The following is a 24446-nucleotide window of genomic DNA, read 5'->3' as shown; positions in this document are numbered from 1 at the left end:
ATCCTGTGCTTTTTAAAACAAATTTTCCAGATAGAGACTCTCATTACTCTACTGATACAACAAGCAGAAGCCCTCGCTTTTGAAGTTGTACTCTACAGAGCCAGCTCTGACCTCTGAGTGATGACTGAGCTGGGATGTCCAGCCTGTCCCCAGACCTGGCTGTCCCTGCTGTCTTGGCCTGGTCACCACCCACAGAATGCCCAGACTGGCACCTTCAATCCAGTGACCCTGCAGCCAGGGCTGGGGCAAATTCAGACTGAGCTGACACTTACTCTATGTCTGAGACCTTCAGTTGCACCAAAGACATTAAAAACCAGTCTGGAAGTTAAAAAGCGCCAAAAATTTGCTATTATGTTGCAACATGGATTTTGCTGGCTGTGCTGCAGGGCTGGAGACAGCTGGGCAGAGCCAGTGTTCCCTTGGTGTGACAGTGGGCAAAAAACACTGAGTGATGCCATTAGCTGAGAGCAGCATCAAAGGACACTCGTAAAATGTGTGTCTGTTTATGCTGTGCTCTCTATAACAGAATTGAGTCAGATTAAAAACATCCTGTAATGAATAAAATACACCTATAGAAAGAAAAGGACATGGTAGCAATAATTCTTTGGACATCGAGCACATCCAGGGAGGCAGAGAAGAGAGAACATAAATAAAAAGGACTACTCACTTGGGCTTTTTTCTTCCGCAAGGTCACAGGCACAGAGGAGTTCAGAATCGATTGAAATGGGTTTCTGCTTAATCCAAAACTTAGTGCTGGCCTTCTGATTAGTAACAGGGTCTATCTCTACCTTGTCTCCAGAAATACCTGAGATGAGAAAGAATAGAGAGCCACAACAGTGATCTGTTTAACCGATTTCATATCAGCCGTTTGACACACTTTATAAATCTTAAATGGGCTGAAGGTATATTGCCCTTCTGGGCTTTCTGAAAGCACAGGGGCTTTTGAAACCAGAAGCAAATGGTTATCAAACTGCATTGATAATCTGCATTTTATTCTCCTGCATAAGCATACCAAAAGAAAGAAGTATCACAGAAAAAATCCTTCCAAACGCATACAGAGCTCTTATGGAAGCAGTAGCTACAGGAGCTGGAGATTTATAGGAGATGTTGCTGGTTCTGCAGCCATCACTGCTGCGTGGAACAGAGTCTGTCACCACCTGCCCCACTCCGTCTGCTGTGCAGCAGACACAGAATCACAGAATAACAGAACCAGAGGTTCAGAAGGTGCTGAGCTGGGAGGGAGCCACGAGGACCCTCGAGTCCAGCTGCTGGCCCTGCACAGACACCCCAACAGTCCCAGCCTGTGCCTCAGCATTGTCCAAACACCTCTCGAACCCAGGCAGGGTTGATGCTGTGATCACTTTCCAGGGAAGCCTGTTCCAGAGCCCAGCCCTGCTCTGGGTGAAAATCCTTTTCCTGCTATCCAACCTAAATGTGCCCTGACCCAGCTGCAGCTCCTTCCCTCAGTCCTGTCACTGTCACCAGAGCAGAGACCCGATCCTGCCCCGCTGCCTCCCTCGTGGGGATGCCAGAGCCCACAGCCAGGTCTGACCTCAGTCTCCTCCTGACAAAGCACCCTCGCCTGCTCCTCATGAGACCTCCAGACCCTTCCCCACCCTCATGGCCTCTTTTGGATGCTCTCTAATGGCTCAATGTCTTTTTTACATTGTGGTGCCCAAAGCTGCACACAGTATTCAAGGTGAGGCCACACCAGTGCAGAGGGTGAGGAGGATCCTGCTGGAACCAGTTCAGGAACTGAACAAACTTCCCAAACAGCTTTTTACACCTAGGTGTGCAGAGCCTTAAAAACAGAGATGTGTCTTCAGTCATGAGTTACAGGGTGAAGCTCATGAGACATCGAAAAAAGGAAGCAATATAGGAAAAAGGTATTTATATATCATTTAGCTCTTGCATCTCTGGAAAAAAAGCAGAAAACTTTCTCCCTCCTGAGGGTTCTGACAAGGAAGGAGCCTGGGTGGGGGGATCTGTCTGCAGCCCCTGCCCTGAGACCAGGCCAGCCTTGACCACCCTGTGGATTGTGGAACACCCCACTAACCCAACAACGAGCTCTGGCATTAAACACACCTCACATCAGAGAGATCACATTGCAATTAAGCATTGTATCAAGAGTCCAATTAACACCCAGGCTTCTGGAACTCACTAATTTGAGTAGGCTGAGGCTGTATCTGGAGCCCATTTTGGTTTGTGATTTAATTTTGGACAGATTATGTAAATTCGGTGTTGGTATTTCACTGTAATGGTTCATTATTCCGAATGGTATTTGCTGTAGTTTAAGGAAAATATGGAAGTTGATGATACAAAGCCACATTTTCTCACTGAAAAAAAGTCAGGGGAAGTTCTAAAAATAAAGGTGCAAATTCTTCGTGTGTGAGGGCTGTTCCCCATCCCTTCCTCTAAGAGCATCACCCCTATAAATATCCTCAAAAAAATTTCACTGTTTGGTCCTGCAACTTCAGAATTCACAGTCAGTCAATACTGTTAATGCACCTTGTTAATTTGATAGGATTTGTCAGGTAACTCCACTGGAAAATTATATAAAACTGTTCCAGATGAACAGATGATAGTGACATGAATTAAAGTGATAGAACAATAGTGGAATATAAACCAGAAATGACACCCAAAGTGGCTGTTGATTTATTGCCATCCTGAGTTTGGTTCTGGGCTTCCATGTATATTAGTGCTACAAATCTGGGTCCATTTAGCAGCGAGATGCTCATACATACATCACCAGCTCCTGCTCCAAGCCAAGGTCACTCCCCATTGCATCAATCTTCTCAGCAGAGGCTACTTCACCATTTTGTAACCATCTCAGACAGAACAGACTTCCTCCTCTTTCATCTTTTTTTTATCATGTAAAATACACTTTAACTTCTATTATTTTTATCTGCAAATTGTTGGTGTATACTTCATCCATTATTTCTGTATCTCGACATCACTGGCTCAAGCTCACCCACATCCAGAGAGCACATTGACAAAGAATGTTGTCTTTTTTGTGTTATTGTTCTCACAATCTGGATGTGTTGAAACCTGAAATCAAAATACAATTGTGTCTGTGGCTTCTGCAGTCTCTGTCTCACAGCACGAATCACTCACACTCAAAACCCAAGTAAAAATGCTCCTTCTACTGTTTATTAAATTCATTCATTTTGTCAAAAGGAATACCACCAATGTATGGGTCCAGTAACAGTGTTCTGTTGTTGCTCCCTTTGTTGGGGTCTGCAGTTGCCCCCTCCCCCTTCTTGCCAGCAGTGGTTTTCCCAGTCAATATGCTCCTGTTAGTTCTGCTAATGTAATACACAAGTAAATGTGTCTTGTTCTCCACAACATGATAGAGCCTGTGTAAAACTGCTGAGAGTGCTGCTGTGTGTGCACTACCCTGTGATATGGGCTGAAACACAAAGCCCAGACCTTAAACTGCCACCTCAAATGCAATAAGCCCATCACTCAGAGGGCTGGGCACTCCTCCCATGGCCATCCACACATCACCTTTTACTACAGAGCTGTGCACAATGCACAGAACATCAAATTTATTCCCATGTTTTTCATAAACCTTGTCTCAAATTCAGGCCTCAAAACAACTAAAACATTTCAAAAAAGTGCAATCCACTCCTGCACAGCCACTGGTACCATTGATCTGCCATCAAAGAGCAAAGGAATGGCAGAGGATTTCTCAGGGTCCTTGAGGAACACTTGCTCTGCTATGGCAAAAAAAGGCTGCAAAGGAAAGTGTTTGCAACTGGCCATCATCAAACTGCTGGAGAACAGCTCCCAGACCAGACACTGTGGCTGAAGACAAAAAATTAGCGCCTGTTTTTTCCATTTCAGGGAGGAAGAAGCAGTCTGTCACTTACAGGTAACATGTAGCACTCATCAGCCCAAACCCAAATAGCCCCTCCCTCAGTCCTTGTTTTACCAATCTTGCTCTTTTAATATCTTTTAAAAATTCAGGAGAAACCCCAGAAACTTACTCAGACGTTATAGAAATATTTTGATTTTCTAAATTAGCCCAAGGTTTGAACACCCTGCTGGGGTTTTCTTTGATTTTTAAAAAATAATTAGATTACAAAACCCCATTGTCAATGCACTGCCATCAAAATCCTGCAAGTTCACAGATTGTTATAAAAGGGAAATTTTATGGTCCTTACAGCACTGGGCAGGGTCAGCTCCTCCACTGCTGCACAAGTTAAGCCATTTGTTTCATTTAACAGCTCTTCTCCCTTAACCATTTATCTTTAGTGATCTGTCATGACCTTTTCAAGCTCTCATTTCTGACACTTCCCAGATACAGTGAGTCAAACTTCACTGGAAGCAAACTATCACACCCTGAGTTTGCTCGAACGCAGCAAACATGCCCAGCACTGCCCTGCTCCAGCAGCAGCTGATAAATCCTGCCTTAACTAGACAGCTCCAAATAAACCAAAAAAGCCTCTTCTGTGAGAATTTTACAGACATGTCCTCTTACATGTGCTTCAGGATGGAAGAATGAGGAGACTGTAGTGACAATAATACAGGAGTTGGGATAAATTAACAATTCTGAATTCTACAGAATAAATGTATTTTGTAAACATTATGGCACATAATATCTTACTGCTGAATCATTTCTTTATGGAAGTATTTTCAGGAAGGTCATAGGTCACCTACCAATGCATCATTAATCAAATTTTCACAATTTAAACACAAAGATAAAAAGCCATTCAATCATTTTAAAACAGTAATGGGGCTTTTATAATTCAGGATTCTGTCAGCCCTTGGCCTTCGGGTTTTCAAAAGCATTCAGCGAGCCAATAAGGACAATATAAAACCTTTGGAGAATGCTCGTTTATTTTGTTCCACCTCAAATTTCCACTAAGTCATTAAAAATCTTTCAGTCTCAGAAAAGGAAAAACCCAATAACTCCCAATTTTGCAAAGCCTCATTTAAAAATAACAAAACAGTTGGCAAGAAGCTTTCCATTAGGAAGCCTAGACTGAAAAAAAAGAGACGAGGTCATTAAATAATGGCCTTCGTTCAGAGGCAACATGTGCAACTGATTGGGGGTAATAAAAATACCCAAGTATTTTCAACTGAAAGCAATATTTTTAACTGTTGAAATGCCAGCAACACTTTCAAATGCTCCCTGAGAAAATGGCCCAAGGTGATAATGACTGGTGGAGAGTGGCCTGGGATGTGCAGGCAGTGCTGGGACAGCCACGGGCTGGGCTGTGGCGCGGGTCGCTTTACCTAGCTGCACGTCCGTGGTGAACCGCAGCCGGTGGATCATGCTGACTTTGAAGGACTTGTAGTGGTGGCTGCTGAGCATGTCCTGCACTGTGGCAATATCGATCTGGGGATCCTCCTCTGAGACCTCTTCTCCTCTTGAACCTGCAAGACAAGCCACAGTCCTGAAGGGGAGGTTTGGCACGGCACGGGGAGCTGGCTGGGGGAGCACGGAACGCTCGGGGAGGAGGAAATGCCACCCTCCAGCCCAGGGCAGCAGCGAGGCGCTGGTGGCAGTCGGTGGTGGCTGCAGGAGGAGCAGCACGCCGTGCCACCACGTTCCTGGCAGCATGGGCAGCCCCTGAGCGCGGTGTCCCAGGGGAGGAGCAGGGACACCCTGCTGCCAGCACCGCCTGCCACCCAGCACGGAGCCCAGGCACGGCCACAGCTGCCCACAAGTCCGGCCAGAGGTGGGCCCAGAGGTGTCTGTCCCCAGAGGTGCCACCCTTGATGCCAACACTAGCACAGATCTCCCATGTGCTGGCAGCACCTCGGGCTGGTGTGAAGCTGCACTTTATTTACTGATTAGTATTCTTATTACCACTGCAGGTACTGCCTTTATAAAAGGCAACAACTCATTAAGCCAAATGCCAATTACTGAAAAAATATAACACACTTTAAAGATTTTTTACATTTTATGATGTTGGATTAACACCAATTTCAACATTACTATAATGCGATATATAATTGCAGAGAGTAATTTCGATGCCAGCTGCTAATAAAGCACCTCAGCTCGAAATGATCATTCAGATGCTGGTAGATAAAGTGGCATAAATATGTTTGAAAACTGATTTAGCTTCTTACAGGAGATCCTGAGGAATGACACGTTTTGTTTAATATCTTGGCTAATGTAGTCCTAAAAGCTGAACCAATTGCCAGTTCAGAGAACTAAATTTGCTGCAGGAGATTAATGAAAACTTTATATTTTGCTGAAATTTTAATAATGGGAAGATGAGATGATGGAGTTTTAGTACAGATTTTAAAGCTCCAGCAAAGCAGGTACCAGCCTGTCAGATTTTTCAGTATTAATTTTGCTTGAGATTTGTACTGTTGGAGTGGTCTCAACACTACACCAGTGTGAGCATCTGCTGTTAAATGAGTCCAAAAGCACATGGAGAGCATAAAGCAGGAGATTCCCAGGTCAGAGACTTTCTCCACAGCTTTCCCAGTGCTGCCCTCCTCACATACCATGGACCCTCCTTCGGGGAAGTGGGACATCGAAGGGTTAAGCTACAAATTGGGCTGTGCCATTCGACTTGAAAGGATTCCAAAAATCAAATTAAACAGTCTCCATGTGAATTTATGCAGAGCCATCTTAACACTGCAACCACTCCATGCTCCAGAGTGACAAGATAAATTGTAATGGCTCCTTCTGAGACATTACAATGCATTTTGTCACAGACCCCTGTGTTAATGTCTCTATACTATGGATTATCATAATGTATCATGTCAAACCCTCATGCTGCACTACTCCAAAGATACACTGAGATATGTCAAACTTTTTGGTGCACTTAAAAGCATATTGAGAGGCTGTGGCGTGGCCATGTGTGGCAGTGAAGCAGGATGGCAGTGGCACTGCTGCCCGGCTGCCAAGAGCAGGACCCTCCTCCAGGCTGGAAGGCAGCGGGGTGTCCCCACAGCCCTGTCCCCAGCTGTGTGCTCCCCACGGCACCCTGTGCTGGGACAGGAGCTGGGACAGGGCAGAACTGACCCCCCTGACCCTGGGCTGCCCACAAAGCCCCCAGGCCAGGCCTGTGAAACACAGTGGGGTCGGTCACTCGTGCCACCTCCTCACTGAAACCTCTGATTTTCAACTGAGACCAGCAGCGATGGAACAGCACCAGCTCCATGAGCTGGAAGCAAGGCAGAAGCTAAACCAGAGCTTCCTCCTCTGGGGGCTCAGCTAAACCAGGAGCCTCCTGCAACAGGGACCCCTGCCAGCCCTGCAGCACAGATAAAAATGACACATTAGGAACACCACAGCACTGAAATGTCACATGCAGCCTACTCAAGAGCAAGTGAACCTGTATTTCCCCGATAAAACAACAAAACACAAAGTTAACTGCACTGCAAAAATGTCCCTTATTACTTTAATGTACTAGAATATTGCTTAATGAAAGTTCTTAATTGCAATACAATTAATTACATACACAGAGTCCCCAATTACATTTTCCAATAAGACATTGGCTTTGCTATAGGTCTAAAAGCACTAAACCAATTTTAATATATTAAGACCAATTTCCCTTGAATACTAATTACTATCTAATGATAAAATGAGAAAGAGGAACTTTCCAGAAGTAAGATGGCAAGAATAAAACTAAATTAGCCATGAACGGCTTCCTACCACACATAAAGGCATTTCGCATTACAAAGTGCAGCTTTCAATTTAAAGATAAATCTTTGTGCAAGTTAAAAGTTCTGCACACTGGAAGCAGTTTATTAGCTTGAATGCTATTAGTAAATGCTGGATGGAAAGGGGATTTCTCCATACATATTTCTTAATAATGGAAAGTTTTTGTTTCATTTAATACCCTGAAATATAAACTTTCTCTTTGCCCAAAGGAATGTGGCTGCTCTTCTCCCAGCAGATGCTTGGCATCATCCGTATATATATTTATAAATGACTATGAGACTATGAAGAGCACATTTACAAGTAATAGCTGCTACAACAGAGTTTTTTCTGACCACCATATCGAAGCTAAAAGTATTTCAAATCAAGACAGAATGCACAAAGTGAATATTTCAGTTTGCTGATAGGATCGTCAAGCCATTATTTTATTAATAGTGCAAAACTGTCAATATTTCTAGTCTAATGTCATGCCAAAAGATAGCTCCTAAGCACCCCAAAACCCATTTTCTGACAGCACAGGGAGGAGCCAGGCTCCGCACAAGGCAGGGATTGTGACTGATCTCACACGCTGCCCTTGAGCCCTCTGAGCAGGGGCATGCAGGGTGCCCCTGCCATGGGACTTCCCCCCAGCAGGGCTCCAGGTCCTGCTCCTAGCTGGGCACATCACTGCTGAACCAGGACAGGAACTCCCCCAGCTCAGGGAACAAGGGCAGGAATTCTCCCAGCTCAGGGAATTTGGGCCTGGCAGCCCCAGGGATCCATCCCACACCTCTCCAGTGCCCAGGGGAGGAGCAGGGCTCACTTTGGTGTCCCCTGGCCTGGGAGGGAAGGGGAGCAGTGCAGCACAAGGACTTCAGGAGAAGGGAGAAGAGTCCCCTCAGCACTCTGACTGACACTGATTTTGAGCCAAGGCTCCTGAGGTTCTCCTGGAGCAGAGCAGACTGACTGCCTCCTACACTAACTGCTACACTAACTACAAACTTCCAACAGTAATGGGGCAATCTGAACCCAGTCACTCACGAGAGCAAAGACCTGCAGGAGATACAGCCACAGGCCACAGCCTGGATTCCTCCACAAATGATGAAAATACATTAAAAATGCAGTATCTACAGTATGCTTTTAATTACAGAGCCTGGGTTTAAAAAAATGTTACTTTAAATCAGAAGCAAAACCCATGCAAGTATGACCAGTGTGCATAATTTCATAGATTAAAAATCAATACAAAAATAATAGGTGGGATGCAGACGTCGGGGAATTCTGGCTTGTGGAAGAGCACAACTTGATTAGTGAGGTCAGAATTGCTCCATTTCCTCAGCACAGCCCCCCTGCTCCCTCTTGTCAAGGTCTCTCCTATGGTTTCTCAGAACCATTTAATGAAGAAATGAACCAGGAGCACCAGGAGTATTTTGGGAGCAAGTCCCACCTTATGGAGAGCAGCAGCCAAAGCTGTGAGTGTTAATCCCAGCCCAGCAGCACTGGAGGCTTGTGCTGCTGCTCACTGTTGCAACCTGGGCTGTTTTGGGCTGTTCTGGGGATGCTCTGCTGCCATTCTGGGGTAAGATACAGCTGCTGTGGCCAAAAAGCATCAGTTGAAAGGTTTAACCTTTGCACAGAAAGAACAAACTCTTCCACTACATGAAGCAGGCTCTTACTGTGGCTGTGTGCAGTTCTTGGCTGAGGGCAGGACTGTGATGGTTTTACTCATTAGTACAATCAACATTTTTACACAAAATGGAATGAAAGAACACCAAAACTGAGAGCGTGGCTCTTGTAAAGAATGAAGGATGGACCAAAATGCCATAGGGAACAAACACAAGTCAATGTTAAATGTCTTTTTTTAAAGTTTCACATTGTTTCATGTAAAGAAATAAATCAGAAAATAAATATTAGGATCATTAAAACAGTAATAGAATAAAAATAATTGAGCAGAGCTGGAGAGAAGATTATTTGTCTGGTACTTCAAAAATCATCAAACTGCTCTAGTTATTTCTGCATGGCTAGTTTCTTTAAATTGTATTAGAAAACCCCAGTGCCTCTGTCAGCCACACTGACACGGCACAACACCCTGCAGACCAACCCCTCGACTCACTGAGCAATGTCTGCAACACAGACAGGTTCATATTTCGTGTTTTTCAGGGTTGGCCATAACTTCACAGAGCAGAGTTTAACAGCAAAAGATTAATCATGAAGTGATAAACAGGATGCAGACTATTTACTAAAGGTATGAGATCCATCATTTCCCTCTGGAATATTGTTTTGGCACCACAAAGAAGTGCCTCGGGACACAGAGTCTCGTCAAAACGTACTTGCCCAGACAGTACAGCTTGTGTTCCAAAATACATAACTTATGTGAGTTTAAGCAGTTTACAAGAGCAAAAGTGAAAAGGGGAAACATACTGTTCTCCCGGACAAGGCAGAATTCCAAAGTGCTCTGGCTCTCCAAGGTACAGTCTAAATCTACTGGGACATTAGGTTCACTCTGCTTCTCCAGCCGATACTGAGGACCTGAAACATAAAGTAACTTGTAAAATCATCTGTTTTCTAACACAGTGATGGCTTAGCACGTTCAACTAACACGAGGTTACACAGCCCAGGAGCACAGCAGGTGGGGTGGATTCTCAGAGCCCTTGGCCAAAGGAAGTGCCCTGGCAGAAGCTGGAGGATGGTGGAAGGAAACAACACATTTCCATTGCCTGCAGCTGTCCCCTGATCTGACAAGCCCCTGTGCAATGCTCCCACCTTGTTCCTACACCAGGTGAGCCTGCAGCAAACCCCTGCCCATGCTGCAGGGCAGGAGAACAGCCTGGTGTGGGAAACACCCGCCCGACCTCGCCGGACACCCGGGATGTTCTGGGCACCTTCCCCCAGTGAAGAAGCCCCTGGTGTTTGCTCCCTGATGCCCATCCCTCCTGCCTGCACAGAGCACTGGGAAATATGTGGGAAGGAAATCAGTGCTTCCTTATGAACTGCACCATGCAGAGGGACAAATGCTGCTGCTTTGACTGAATTATTTTCACATTTTAACAGTAGATCTTGAAGGTTCAGGTGCCAACTTCTTTCTTTCCCAACCAAATCTCCGAAGTAAGGACTTAAAAAGCTGTTTTACAACTACAGAAAAAGTATCAAAAAATTGTTTTTACAAAAACTAGGACATTTAAAAAAAAATCTTTTAGCTGAATGTCTCCTTAAACTACATGTGTTAACTGGAACAAAACCAGGACACTCTGATTGAATTCCAGGTGAAGCCCCAAGTGCACCAAGTTCCAGGTGGGACCCTGAAGAAGAAAAGCTCCTTCCCAGGGCAGGGGGCAATGCCTTCCTGTCCTTGCTCCACTTTTGCTCACACCTGGGAGTTGAAGTGCACATTAAGTTCTCAGCTGTTTTAATCCAGTAAAACAACAGATACCTGAAAAATCTCAAGTAATTCAAAGCCTCTTTAACCAGGTCTCAAAAAAACCTGGAACTGAAATAACAAAATCTATTCCCCCTTCACCAGTACTTAAAAGATTTCTGACTGTTTGCTGACTTTGAATTATGAGCATATATGATGAAATATTTAAAATATATAAAAAAATTAAGTCTTTCAGCCTCAGATGGCATGCCTAAGGAATGGAATTTGTTAGCCAATTAATTTTAAATTTACTACAGCAGAATTTCAATTATAGCTTCTCATTCCATCTTCCCACTCGTTGGCCTGGGCGTGTTCCCTCCCCGATGAGTTTTATGGACACTCCTCAATCCCAGTGCCACTCAGAGCAGATGCAGTGCCAGGCTTTTTGCAGGACACAGGAGGAGCCCCACCCTGCCCAGCAGAACCAGTGATGGCACAAGGAGCTGCCACAGCACCTGGAGTGCAAACCAAGCAGCACAGAAAGGCAAACAGCACCATCACTGCTCCTCTGCTGGCTACTGGAAATGTGATTAACAATTTAGATTTAAAATAAATTAGATAAACAGAGGCCTGCTTGTTAGGCAGAAGCAAAATATACTGAATTGAAAGAAATATCAAAGCAGTAAATCAATTTGGATTTAAAATCTGGTGTAGGTTTAAGAACAGGACCAGCGACAGCAAAACCCAATGGCTTTGTCTGTTCTTCCCAAGCACATTCAGAGATTCACAAACTACATCCAAGGGAACTGCTGGCACAGATCTGAACATCTGTGCAGTTGGTACCCAGTCCCAAACCCCTACTCAGCGGGGGCAAACCCTGACACGATGGAAGGGTTAAATGCAGGCAGTGTTCACCCTCCCTCTCTGTGGATCCCATTCCACCAGCTGGATCCACCCCAAAGGCCATCACCCCCATCAGAACCAGCTGCTGAACCCTGAGGAGAGCCATCAGGGATCACACCCCTCAGCATGCCCTGCAGTGGCACAGGATCATTTTTATCTGGAGCAGCTTGAGAATTCCATGATCAGGTAAATTGTTTTACCCAGTTTGTGTCAAGCCTGTATTAGCTCTGCTAATAAAGCAGGGAAATAGAGCTCCAGAGCAGGCACCAGGTCAACCTGCCTTATGGATCACTCCTTAAAAACAGAAAATACTGAGAAATTAATAAAAAAGTGCAAACGGATTTTCAGAGAGTATCTACTCTTCAATTATGCTTTAAATATCTGCCCACATTTACATGACCTCTGCTTCCCAACAGATGAAGAATGTTAAGCTGAGTCTGTGGAGGAGTTTTACTATCAGGCTTCTCACACATGTTCAAATGATGTCACTGTAGTAGGAATATTGGATAATTTAATGGTCTCCTAATGGAATCTTGCTCTGTGAATTTCAACAAATTTTCAAGTGGCAATACCAAAGATGGATTTTATGGATTTCTGTAATCTCATGCAAATGTTCAATGCAGTTGTAAAATAAACCTTTCAAATCCTGGCACGGACTGTGCTGGCCAGTGTCTCAAGGCAGGCTTTCCTGCTGATGGCAGCTCCCAGGCTCCACACCCCTCCTGTGGGTGATCCTCCATCACACACTTCCATCTAAATCCCTGTTGAACCTCTCTCACCATGGATTCTGCCAACTTGGCTATTTCAAGCCACCCCTTTAGAGACAGGAATGGTCATCAGGAATTAAAAACAAGGAAACAGACCCCAGGGCCCACAGCTTCCCTACGAGCACACAAAGGTGCCTGGGAAGAATCCCACCCTATAACCAAATTCAGGGTCCCTGGTGCAGAAGGGAAGGGCCACCCGCACACCAACAAACCAATTCTGCTGCCATTTCAGCTGCAAAGCTTTCAGAAAGGGCTTTTGAAAGCACGACCCATCAGTTCTAATTTTTAAAACTTATCCTTTCAGTCAAGACTAGAAAAAGGCCCATTCCAACTTTTATCTCCACTACAAAGTGCTGTTATCTTGGGCTGTTGTCAGGAGCTCTCTCTCTCTTTCTGCTGACAAGCAGAGACTAGAGAGATAAGATTGGGAACGAATCTCACTTCTCTGAGTAAATAAATAATCAATACTCATCTAAATGTAAATGAGAAAGTATCCCCCTCTGATAACAGGGCTCTTATCAAACAGCCAATTTTCTGCAGACATTTGGCCTCAACCAAATCACCATCATTCAGCCCCAGCCTAATGGCTAAAAATCGTAACTAAATTGAACCGATCACCAGAGATCAACTAAGTTCAGCCATGGCTACTACGGGTTCAAATGTTTGGAATGCAATTTTTCCCCCATTAACTTTCAATAGCAATGAAGAATGCCACGGTCAGGGGTGAATCTGCACAATAAACAATACTAACACTGCAACAGGGAACCAGGCTTTAAACAAAACCCCAACCAAACCCCTCTCTGTCTCCAAACTAGTTACTAGGGTGAAATGAGGATTATAGAAAGAATATTTAATGTTTGTGGAGTTGTCAAACCCAAACGAAAAAGACCAGTACCAACAAAAAAAAATCAAATTGTTGAAAACTGAGCCTGTATTTTACAGCATTGGTCTCTGCTAAGAAAACATATCCCTATGCCTGTATATCCCTCTCTTCACCTTCAAGAGCTCACCAACACCCCAGTTCCACCTGTGCTATATCAGCTGTTTCTGCTCCCTTTACAGTCTGTGCACTTGTCCAAAACACTTTTGAATTTCCCATTTCCATGACATTTACCTCCTGAATTTATTACACTGTGTGAGGAAAAGTATTCCTTTTGTTCCAATGGGCCATTGCCACCCCAGTGTTTGGGGTGAGCAGCTCCTGTCTCTGAACTACCAGGAAAAAAACCTTCCCAATTCACTGTCCCCACCACCTGCACTTCACAGACAACTCTCGTACCCAGTTGTGCCTTTTCCACACCAGAAAATCCCTTCTCTCCTCAGCATCTGCTCCTCATTTCACGTGCCTGATCCATTTCCACACTCATCCCTTTCTGCATCTCTTCAATTCTCTTTTTTTGAGGCAAAGTATAGCAATTAAGATGTGGGTACGTTGGGATTTATGAACTCAGTTCCTGATGTTCCATTTACCTGCTCCTACATGGAGCTGAAGTGTTCAGAGAACTACCTGTGATGATGCTGGATACTTTTCCTGACTGAAGGAAGGTAATTAGAGCCCATCATTGTACACATATAGTTACAGTTGCTTTTCACCATGTATATTATTTTGTACTCATTGACACTGAATTCCCTCTCTCGTTTTATTGTCCTGTCACTCAACACTGTGGATACCTCTGCAGTGCTTCACAGACAGCTTTTATTTGCACTATTCTTACCTCTTTTGTATCAACAGCACATTTTGTCACATCAGCATTCACATCCTTTCCATGCCCCACATTAAGGAACAATGCAGGTTGCACCAGTTCCACTGGAGCCCCACCAGTAACCTAGTTACTAATCACCGAGGGCCATTATTCCTATTCTTTGTTTCCTGTCTTTTAATCAATTATTAATCCATGTGAGGATCCTCCTTCTCATCCTGTGACAGCTTAATTGCTTTATGAGCCTTTGTCAAATCTTTTTTGGAAATCTAAGCATGCCATGGAAAACCTACCATCACACTCAGGTGGTCTCTGGCTCCCTCTCATCCCGCTGGAGCACAGCCTGCTCTGCCACAGCCTTGCCCCTGTTGTTTCATTTGCTCACATGTCATCCATTAATGCTGCTCTTTGCTAGGGGTTTCTGCTGCAGTTCCACAGCTGCTGAGACAGCCCAGGCACACCTGAACTCCTTCCACAACCCCCTGCCACCACCACACCCGAGAGCAGCTGGTGTGAGCAGCACCTGAACGTGGTGCGAATGGTGCAACACCTCCAGAGCTGAGCTGCAGCACTCCCCAGACCCTGCTGCCTGCTCACAGGGTCCTGCAAGAGCCACGGAACCACAGAATTGCTCGGGCCAGAAGGGAACCCCATCTAGTCCTTTCCCCTGCCTGGCAGGGACACCTTCCACCACCCCTGGCTGCTCCAAGCCCTGTCCAGCCTGGCCTTGGACACTCCCAGGGATCCAGGGGCAGCCACAGCTGCTCTGGGCAAAGAAAAGAACAAAGGAAAAGAGAAAATAACTAAGAAAATGAAAAAGAAAAAATCAGAAATGTGGACAGCTAGGCAGCCACAGCCCAACAGCCACGGCAACAGATGCTGGGCAGGAGGGAAGCAAAAGGGAACTGAGCACTGTCCACAGGCAGAAGGCAGCAGAGCAGTCAAAAAAACCCTGTTGATAAACACTTAACACTGATGTCCGTGGGACTTTCCCTTTCAAGTCCCTCCTTTCACAAGGATTTGTGATTTATTGCTTTGCTGCTCCATCCCTGGGCTTTGAAAGCGCGATTCCGCTTGAGTTTAAACTGTATTTATATTTATTTTTTTGTTATCGCTTTTTTATTATTGCTATAGAAAATATTTGCTGGAAATATGTTGCAGCTATTACAAGGTCATAAAAAAGAGGAGATTTATGTATTTCTATCATTTCAAATAGTCTGTCAGAAAGTATCAGTCGTGCTAAGTGTAAGACTGCTGGATTCCAGTGTTCCCTCTGCCAGCACATGGGCAGCAGATGGAGGAATTAAAATAGCTCAGTGTGGAGGCTCCTTGGGTGCAGGCTGGGAGGAGGGAAACCGAGGCAGCTCCTCGTCCTCCTGGGGGAACCATGGGTGCTGGCCCCTTGGCCAGAAACAAGAAGGGCTGAGGGAGCAGCAGGATCAATCCAGTGCAGAGGGCAGAGAAAGTGGGAACAGGGAGAGGGCTCAGGCCTCCTCCTGCGGGAGCTTCCTTGGAGCACGACAGAAGGGGCAGGATTCCATTGTGTGCTTGGCAATGACAATAAGACAACAGAAAATATGTAAACAGTGCGAGAGGAACTGGCTGCAGAGCAGAATGTTTACATCTCCAATCCTGCTGCTGCGAGGACGTCTTAAATCTGTTTATCTGCTAAAAATCCCCAAAGCCCCTCAACACCTCTGAAGTGGAATAAAGATTTTATCATTACAAATGCAAATACCGGTTAATAAATAAAGATATTTAAATAGTGAAAACAAACTTCTAACATTACAAACAAGCATGAGAGGTTTTTTTTAGCCCAATCTGTTTTTCCTTAACTTGCACTGTTGTGACATTACCGAATTTTACACACAGTTATCTGCCGCTCTCCACAGAAATACAGATGGTTTTTGTAGAAATAAACAGTCATTTATATGAAACAATTGTAAAATAGTTTATGGAAACCAGTGGTGTAATGCATTCAAATAAATGCCAGGCCTGGTTGATGGAGAGCCAAGGTGTTAAATCACACTGCTCAGGAATTCAGCTGTGGGAAACAGATAGTAAATCCAGAGTGACAGAATTTCCAGTGATGGCAAAGGTTTCTGACATCTAGTCCAGTACACAAAAACTACAGCAGTTCAAACCTATTTTACTTAACACTACCTTGACAGCCAGTGAAATTAAAGAATTTAGTCAAAAGCCCCTTAAAAAGAAACAAACACTTCATTTCTGGATTGCTTTTCTGGGAAACAGCAAATGTGCAGCACGGCCAGCAGCAACCCGGGCTGAGCACACCGTCACCAGAAGGGTTTCACTTAATTCCGCCTTTTTGCATTAGCAAGATGTAGCTCTAAATAAAGCTGAGACAAAATCATCATGTTTGATCTATAATGTAAAGCACCTACAGCAGAAATCCAATACACAGATTTTATTTTAAACTCTGCAGCTGCCCCGTTCTCAGCCCCCGCCAGCGCCTGGAATCGTCCCCAAGGGGCCGTGCTGGGGCCAGCCTGGACGGGCATTCCTGGCTGAGCAGCACCAGGGCTCTCCCACTGCCTGGATTATCAAGTGCCAAAGGTGCTTTTTCCCTGCTATGAAGACACCAGAGATTGCTCTGCAGTTTTGGGCAGCACAACCACGGTGCACTCAGGGTTCAGGAAAACAGAGCAGGGAGCAGCTGGTCCCATGAAGGTACCAGGGACCAGCTCGGCCTCTGCTCATCAGAGTGGGTGAAGCAAACACAAAAATCTCACCCAAACACTGAGCTGTACAGTTTAAAATGTCACATAAATTACAACATTATGACCAACCCAGAAGAACCAGTAACCAGATGAATTCAATACCAACAGGTCCAAAGCAGACCCTCTTCAATATTTCACTTTCATCTCAGAGGCCGGGCATGAAAATGCTTCTCACCCATGCAGGCTGATCCCAGCCCCTCAGCAGCCCAGGGCTAACTGGCCACTGCTCTTCTGACCCACTATTCCCAAGCTTTATTCCCGTGGGCTGTTCCACGTACACCGACACCCCTGGCCCAGCACGCGGGGTCTGCTCAGCGTCACCAGGCTGGGGAGAGAGAAAGGGCACGAGGCATAAATCATCCTCACTGCAGAGCCAGGTCTGGAGGCAGAAGGAAACCATTCCCAGCAGTTCCATCTCCCCTCTCGGCACAGAGGAGCTCGCCCTGCTCACCCGCCCTGCTCACCCACCCTGCTGCGGGGAATGCCCCACAAAAACAGGCAGGGAGAGCTTCCCCTTCCCCATCAGCTCCTGGCTGGGGTGGTGAGGGGAGCCCAGCACAGCTCTGGGAATAAGGGCACAGCTCTGGGAATGGGGGTACAGCTCTGGGAATGCCAGCACAGCTCTGGGAATGTGGGTACAGCTCTGGGAATGTGGGTACAGCTCTGGGAATGTGGGCACAGCTCTGGGAACGTGGGCACAGTTCTGGGAATGGGGTACAGCTCTGGGAATGTGGGCACAGCTCTGGGAATGTGGGTACAGCTCTGGGAATGGGGGTACAGCTCTGGGAATGCCAGCACAGCTCTGGGAATGTGGGTACAGCTCTGGGAACGTGGGCACAGTTCTGGGAATGGGGTACAGCTCTGGGAATGTGGGCACAGCTCTGGGAATGTGGGCACAGTTCTGGGAATGGGGTACAGCTCTGGGAATGTGGGTACAGCTCTGGGAATGGGGGTACAGCCCTGGGAATGCGGGCACAGCTCTGGGAATGTGGGCACAGCTCTGGGAATGTGGGTACAGCTCTGGGAATGGGGGTACAGCCCTGGGAATGTGGGCACAGCTCTGGGAATGGGGTACAGCTCTGGGAATGTGGGTACAGCTCTGGGAATGCTGGCACAGGTTGTTGAGCAGGGTGCAGAGAGCCCTGACCTGCAGGAGCTGGGCAGCACCCGACCCAGCACAGGGGGACAGTGCAGGACAGAGTGGGGACAGCGTGGGGACAGCATGGGGACAGCATGGGGACAGTGCAGACAGTGTGGGGACAGTGTGGGGACAGCATGGGGACAGTGCAGGACAGTGTGGGGACAGTGTGGGGACAGCGTGGGGACAGTGTGGGGACAGCGTGGGGACCAGCATTGCTAAGGAGTTTGCAGGCAGAGCCATTCATAGCCCAGGCTCTGCAGGGCTGCTGTAATGAGCCAAAACAGAGCACCCGGAGCCAGAGGAACTCACAACTACCATTAAGCAGAAAAGCACGAGTGTGAACACAAGGAAATACAAATTAATTGGCTTTTCACTGTCACAGATGCTGGGGCTTCCATCCCAGAAAGAGTCAGAGCAAACATATGCATCGCCTACTCGAACATATTTACTTTTAAATTTAAACTCCTCCGTTACCATCATTCCATGACAGTATCAAACTTTAATGACAGTTTATTCTAATTGTAGTTCATCTGTTAGAAGTGCTTTAATCACAGGGCTTTAGCTTTACAGTTTATTTTATCTTTTTAATTCTGCCTATTTTAAAATGTATGAATAAATACATATATGTGCAACCAAAATACTTACACACCTCCCTTTATAGACTTTTTTTGTCCTGCTCTCTTGCCAGCAAGGTAGGATGAGGAAGAAAAACCCCAGCAAGGCCCACAGCTCCTCTAGCAGCTGTTTTAGAACATTTAAGTAAGGAAATTTGACATGAAATGTGGTGCTGACACTGACACGTCAGAAACAGGATTTTCAAACACAACTCAGATCTCTCCTCCCCAGTTTCTCCTCAAACAAAGATGAACCCCAAGCAGAACTCTTCATCTGAGACTCCAGGTTTCGAGGGGTAACTAAAACTCTGTGTGAACAAATCTAAAACATGGGAATAATCAACCACAACAAAAGCTGGGTCTGTAACAGACTGTGCTCCCAGGTACCAGGGGATGGAACAGGCTCTTTTCCCTGGCCTTGGCAGCTGTAATTCCTCTGATTCTGGCGGAGAGACTAAAATATGATACGGAGACTTTTATCTTTAAGTTCTATGCCTGTTTCTTGAATCTTTCTCTTTTCTTATTACTGAGCTTCCTGAGGCAGTGAAATAATACACTTAAACAGAGCAGGAAGATTATTTTAAACTATTTTTGGTCACTTTACACATTTTAAAGAATGCAAAAAGCACTGGTTGACAGCTGTTAGGGACTTGAATGTTATTGCAAAGCAGCTGTTTTCATTTATCGAAAAAGTATTAATCTTTCTCCAAACTCACAGAACACTGAGCTAATAACTCTCCCTCTAACCTACGGAAAATACAGGTCATGTCTGTGCAATGTTGGCAGAAGGTTTTGTTTATAACAATTAAACTTGTAGAGCATTTTGTTCTTAAAAGGACTGAGCCTTTCTGGTCGGGGGCTGTTTGCAGTCGGAGGCAGCTATTAAATAATAATCAGTAGCATGTTCACCCTGCAAAGAATTTCTACTTGAAATCAGACAAGATTAATCAGAGGAGACTTCTCTGTTCACTAGAAATTTTAGATGAAGAGAGGCTGACACAGACCAGGAACAGGCAGGATTATTCCAACATTTCAGCATTTTATGTTGTTTAGTTTTGTCTCTCATCTCCTTCTAAGAACATTCGGTTTTTATATACTGACATCAATGCTTAATTTGTTTGAAAACAAAGCCTCTGCACACATCCTCCCTGCATTGTTATTTACTTTACATTAGTATTTATAGTCCATTCAGCCGAGCTCTGGAGGAGAAGGCAACTGGCATCCCAGGGAATGTGTTTGTTGAAGAGCAGCAGGAATGAGACAGCTCACAGGCAGGGAGATAACTTCCAAGTGTACATATAGTTCCTGCACATATTTAATTTGAGAATCACCATGGCATCAAGATACATGAAGTATCAAAGATGAAGTCACCATCTTTCTTATGTTCTTAAAATCGTAATCCATGCAAACGTATTTTATAGGGAATATTGAGTGCAGGCTTTGATGCAGATATAAAAAGCCTGATAGGATCTCCTTGCCTGCTGCACACTGTGGGCTGCTGTCAGCCTCAGCTGAGCCATGGGATCAGAGCATGGGCTGTGCCTTCCACCTTGGAAGAACTGTGCCTGCCTTGGTCCCACTGAGCCTCCCTAAAAAAGCAGATTTTAAAGTGCACGTCTACCACAACCCAAATTTCTTACATGTTAATGGGGTAACATATGAGTATTGGTGAAACTAAGACCAGCAGAAACACACACCAGACTGACTGAGCAGGAAAATCATTTCCCAGTACAGCAGATTAAGTCCAAGGAGTAATGGTGTTTTACAGTTCTGCAACATGATCTGTACAAGCTACAAAACTTCCTCTGCCAAGCCTGAGGGTGGGATTTTCAAGCATGCCCAACAGCTACCTGCTCCAGAAGTGAATGTTAAGGCTGTTGCTGATCTCTGGGGAGCAGAATTATCCCAAGTACTAAAACACCCAAATCTCACCTTCTAAAACAACTTTTCAGGACTCGGTTATTAGAGCTGCTCAAAATCCAGACAGCATGGTATCTGACATTTTTACTGATAAATTCAAGGAGAACAGGAAGCTCTTATGCTCCCACTCTCCAGCATGTGAGTTCTTTTCTGCAGATCTGCCACACTGCAGAGATTTTATATTTACACCATCAGCTGCTGAAATGCTTAAAGAAAGGAGATATAGGCATGGCAGAATTATACAAAACAATCCTTAAAGCACCTCTGGACACCAGGGTTCTTGTTATCCCAGTGCTTGGGCAGTGCCAGACCCGTGCTGTGCCCAGCCAGGTCCCTGTGGCACTGATGGAGCTCCCAGCTCTGTGGCTGGGGCATCACCCATCCTTGGGCTCTTTCTCTCCCATTTGGGCTATTTTCAGAAAACCCTCCTGCATGAGCAGTGCCCCTAAGCCCCCTCAAGGTGCTCCATCCTGGATTAGACCAGTCTCCCCTAGCAGCTCATCCCACAACTGCAGTGTTTTATTTCCAGCCCTCCCATAAAATATGCCTGTGCAATACACGCTGCTGAGCACGCAATAGGTTAAACAAATTGATGATAAAGTATTCGACTTCGTTAGTTTTCATTACCATAAGAAAACATCAATTACATTTTCTATTTTATGAGTGTACACAGGGGAATCCATTACAGTAAGCCAGAGGTTGTACGACTCTCTGCTGCTTCTTTCCTCAGCAAAAAGAGCAGCTTGTTTTTGAAGCCAGTGACACCAGCCCAGAGGAAGGGAAGGCACACCAGCATAGCTGCATGGACAGCTCCTATCCTGATTTATCCAGCCTGGCTCCAACTAATTAAACATCTGCCTCAACGATTTCCTCTGCAGATTTATCTTCTCCAGTATGCAGCCCTGACTGGTGTTTGCAGGCTTCTTCCTAACTTGCAGCCATTCCCTTGCCCTTCTCCCTGTTGGTTCTTTGGGCACGTGGCAGGAGATGATCCAGCATTCCCATTAACCCCCCTGTGGTGGCACAGGTCAGCAGGTCCCACAGTCCTGCTGCAGGACAACCACATCCTCTAGGAAGGGACTCAGGGCCACGGCTCTCTCAGCTGCAACACATCCAGTTATTTCAGCACCTGCACTTCCCCCTGACTGGCTCAAATGTTATTATTGTAAAATGGTCAGAGTTCATATGTCAAAAGCCTTGAGACACTGAGAAAGAAGAATTGCAGGGAAGGTAAAATAGTTTGAACTATTTGCAATAATTTTATCTAAATGGAGCTAGGCACAATCAGAATATTGCTTCTGTTTTTTCAGGCCTCTTTCTATGAAGCAAAGGTTGTAGCCTACTTCTGTCTCCTACTGACCAGTATTTTGCTGCAACAAATAATTTTTACTGGCTGAACAAAGTATTTAGAGAAAACTGGTCTCGTGTTTCAGCCCTGGTCATGATGACCTTCCCAACTGTACCACAGGAATTCCTCAAATTTTCCTCACCCAAAGTAGCCAGCCCAGGTTTGCATTTTCCTACCAATTTAGGACCAGTCTGGAAAATGTCCTGTAAGTCAGTGGTGAAAACAGATCAGTAAGCAACTGCTTCTACCAGTATTGGAAAACAGCATAAGCTGTAATGAATTAAATTCATCTCCCCGGCAAAGGCTGATCTGGAGGCCCATTGAAGACAGGCAGAAAAGCTAAAGCTCACAGGCATTTCAGTTTTATTAAACTATTCCAAAAACTTTAAATAAACACAGTCTATTTTTGGTAACAACCTTTTTAAAATCAGACCAATCAGCTGTAAAGGAAACATTGCTGAATGAGGAGAAATGCTTCTCCTAAATTATATCTTATCTTTTATTCAGAACTTTGACATCCTAATCCATTGGTTAAGAATGACCTGAAGCACCCTGGTCCAGGCCCGTGCTGTGCTAATGCTCTGATCTGCAATTCCATTTATCCCTGCATCTGCCAGTGACAGAGGCACATCCTCTCCAATGATGAGGGATCTGCTAGATGAGGAATGATGGCAAAATCTTTTCCTACTCCTGCTCCAGTCTCTCTGTGCCCACTGTGGTGGCATCCTGAGTTCTCCCTGCCCTCACAGGATTCCCAGCCCGTGGCAGATGGGACTGGCATGGCCTGTCTGGATCCAGAGGGTCCCCTCTGTGCACACAGCTACAATTGCTGCTGCTTTAAAGATGACAGCAAGACCCTCCTAAGCCCTCCCACCCCCACAAAGCCTGATAAGCAACATTTTGGGAGAGGAATGTAATTGGGAATAAGTAAAGGTTTGGATATTTTTTTTTTTGAACCACTATATACCCTGTTCCTGCAAAGGATTCTGAGCAGGAGGGCCAAGGCAGCGGAAGTGAATGTATTAGCTGAAGGAACAAATGCCAGGTCCATTCCTTTTCTAAACTACTGAGCAAAAGAAACAAAGTCAAAGCAGAATCAAATTTCAAATGGACAAAGAATATAACATCTGTTACACGAAGGGGGAAGCAGTTTAAAGACGGAGCTAAGTGAATCCTTTAGCAACCTCCCTTCAGGGAAAGGAAATCTGACCCCAGGAAATAAATAAAAGTCACCCAAAAAGTGAACAAAAGAGGTGTTTGAAAAAACCCCAACACCATTCATCGCCGCTAACGACTTGTTCATTATGAGTGATGATGGATAAAGACTTCTCACGCTGAGATGAAATCAAGATTTATATGCATTGTTTCCTCTCCCAACTTGTGGGAAGATCATCATCATTTAATTCTATCTCTGCGGCCAGTGATGGGCATCCAGAGAGCTGGTTATCACACGGCGCAGTCAGCTGGCAAGGGCCGGGACGTGCCGCTGGCACATCTGGACGGAGGCGCCGCAGCCCGGGGTGAGTGATGGCTCCTGGCCACCCTCCAAATTGCTGCAGACTGGCGGGGCTCCTCTCCACCCCCAGCACTGCTCCTCTCCACCACCACCCCACCACCCCCCCTGCCTTTTTTTTTTTTTACGAGAATCAGATTTTCATTGCTCCATTCAATTGCTCTTCTCTGCCATTTTTTACAGCTCTTATCGTTCCCTTGGAATATGGCCTTGAGACAGCTCATCCGTGTCCTTCACTGTGTTATCTCTTCTAACTTTTATTAAAACTTCAGCTCTCATCTGAAGATAGCTAATTAAATCCATGACAGATTATACACACATTTAAAAACTGCACTGAACTACTTTTTCTAAGGAGAACAGGGTTTATTTTCTTTTCCCATAGTTAAAACTGAGGGTGTATAAGGAGGTTTCATTCATTTACAAAGACAAGATCCTTATCTTTCCCACTATATAGATGGGTTTATATTAAAGTTCCTTTGTTGCGTGACAAGACTCAGTGCAATTTCTCTCAGTAATTATTTCTTGTTGCTGGAAAGATCTCTCAGCCTTATGCTTCTGAAATATATACACTAACATATATGTGAATGCACATCTACCCCCCAGAAAAACATTGTTTAAAATAGAAATACAAGCACTGTACATTTTCCCTTTTTAAGTGTTCATATGCTTTAACTATAACAGCACTATTTTGATAACATTGCAGAACGTAAATTTTTCTTTTTCGCTACAAGTAACAATGAATCCTTGAAATTATTTAAAATCGCACTAAGCATAATTTTCTTACATAAGTTAAAAGTATATTTGCAAACTCTATAATGGGCTGGACTTGCTGTACTTCTAC

The 24446-nt window shown here is 45.1% G+C and overlaps 1 protein-coding gene across 4 annotated transcripts in view; it reads right to left on the bottom strand.

Moving 5' to 3' along the window:
• The window catches only part of MAPKAP1 (MAPK associated protein 1), a 72543-nt gene that overhangs the window by 11001 nt on the left and 37096 nt on the right, over positions 1–24446 (bottom strand). For 2 of the 4 annotated variants that reach the window (XM_015644649.1, XM_015644651.2), the window contains exons 7-9: positions 10025–10132; positions 5242–5382; positions 668–805 (exon numbers count right to left, since the gene is read on the bottom strand). In XM_015644649.1, the coding sequence (XP_015500135.1) occupies positions 668–805; positions 5242–5382; positions 10025–10132 (387 nt within the window). The remainder of the gene's footprint in view (positions 1–667; positions 806–5241; positions 5383–10024; positions 10133–24446) is intronic. The other 2 variants (XM_033518377.1, XM_015644650.1) reach the window with 2 other exon arrangements.

Source organism: Parus major, chromosome 17 (assembly GCF_001522545.3).
Source record: "Parus major isolate Abel chromosome 17, Parus_major1.1, whole genome shotgun sequence".
NCBI lineage: Eukaryota > Metazoa > Chordata > Aves > Passeriformes > Paridae > Parus > Parus major.
Note: the sequence above shows the minus strand (reverse complement) of the source record. Positions and strands in the feature narration are given on the sequence as shown.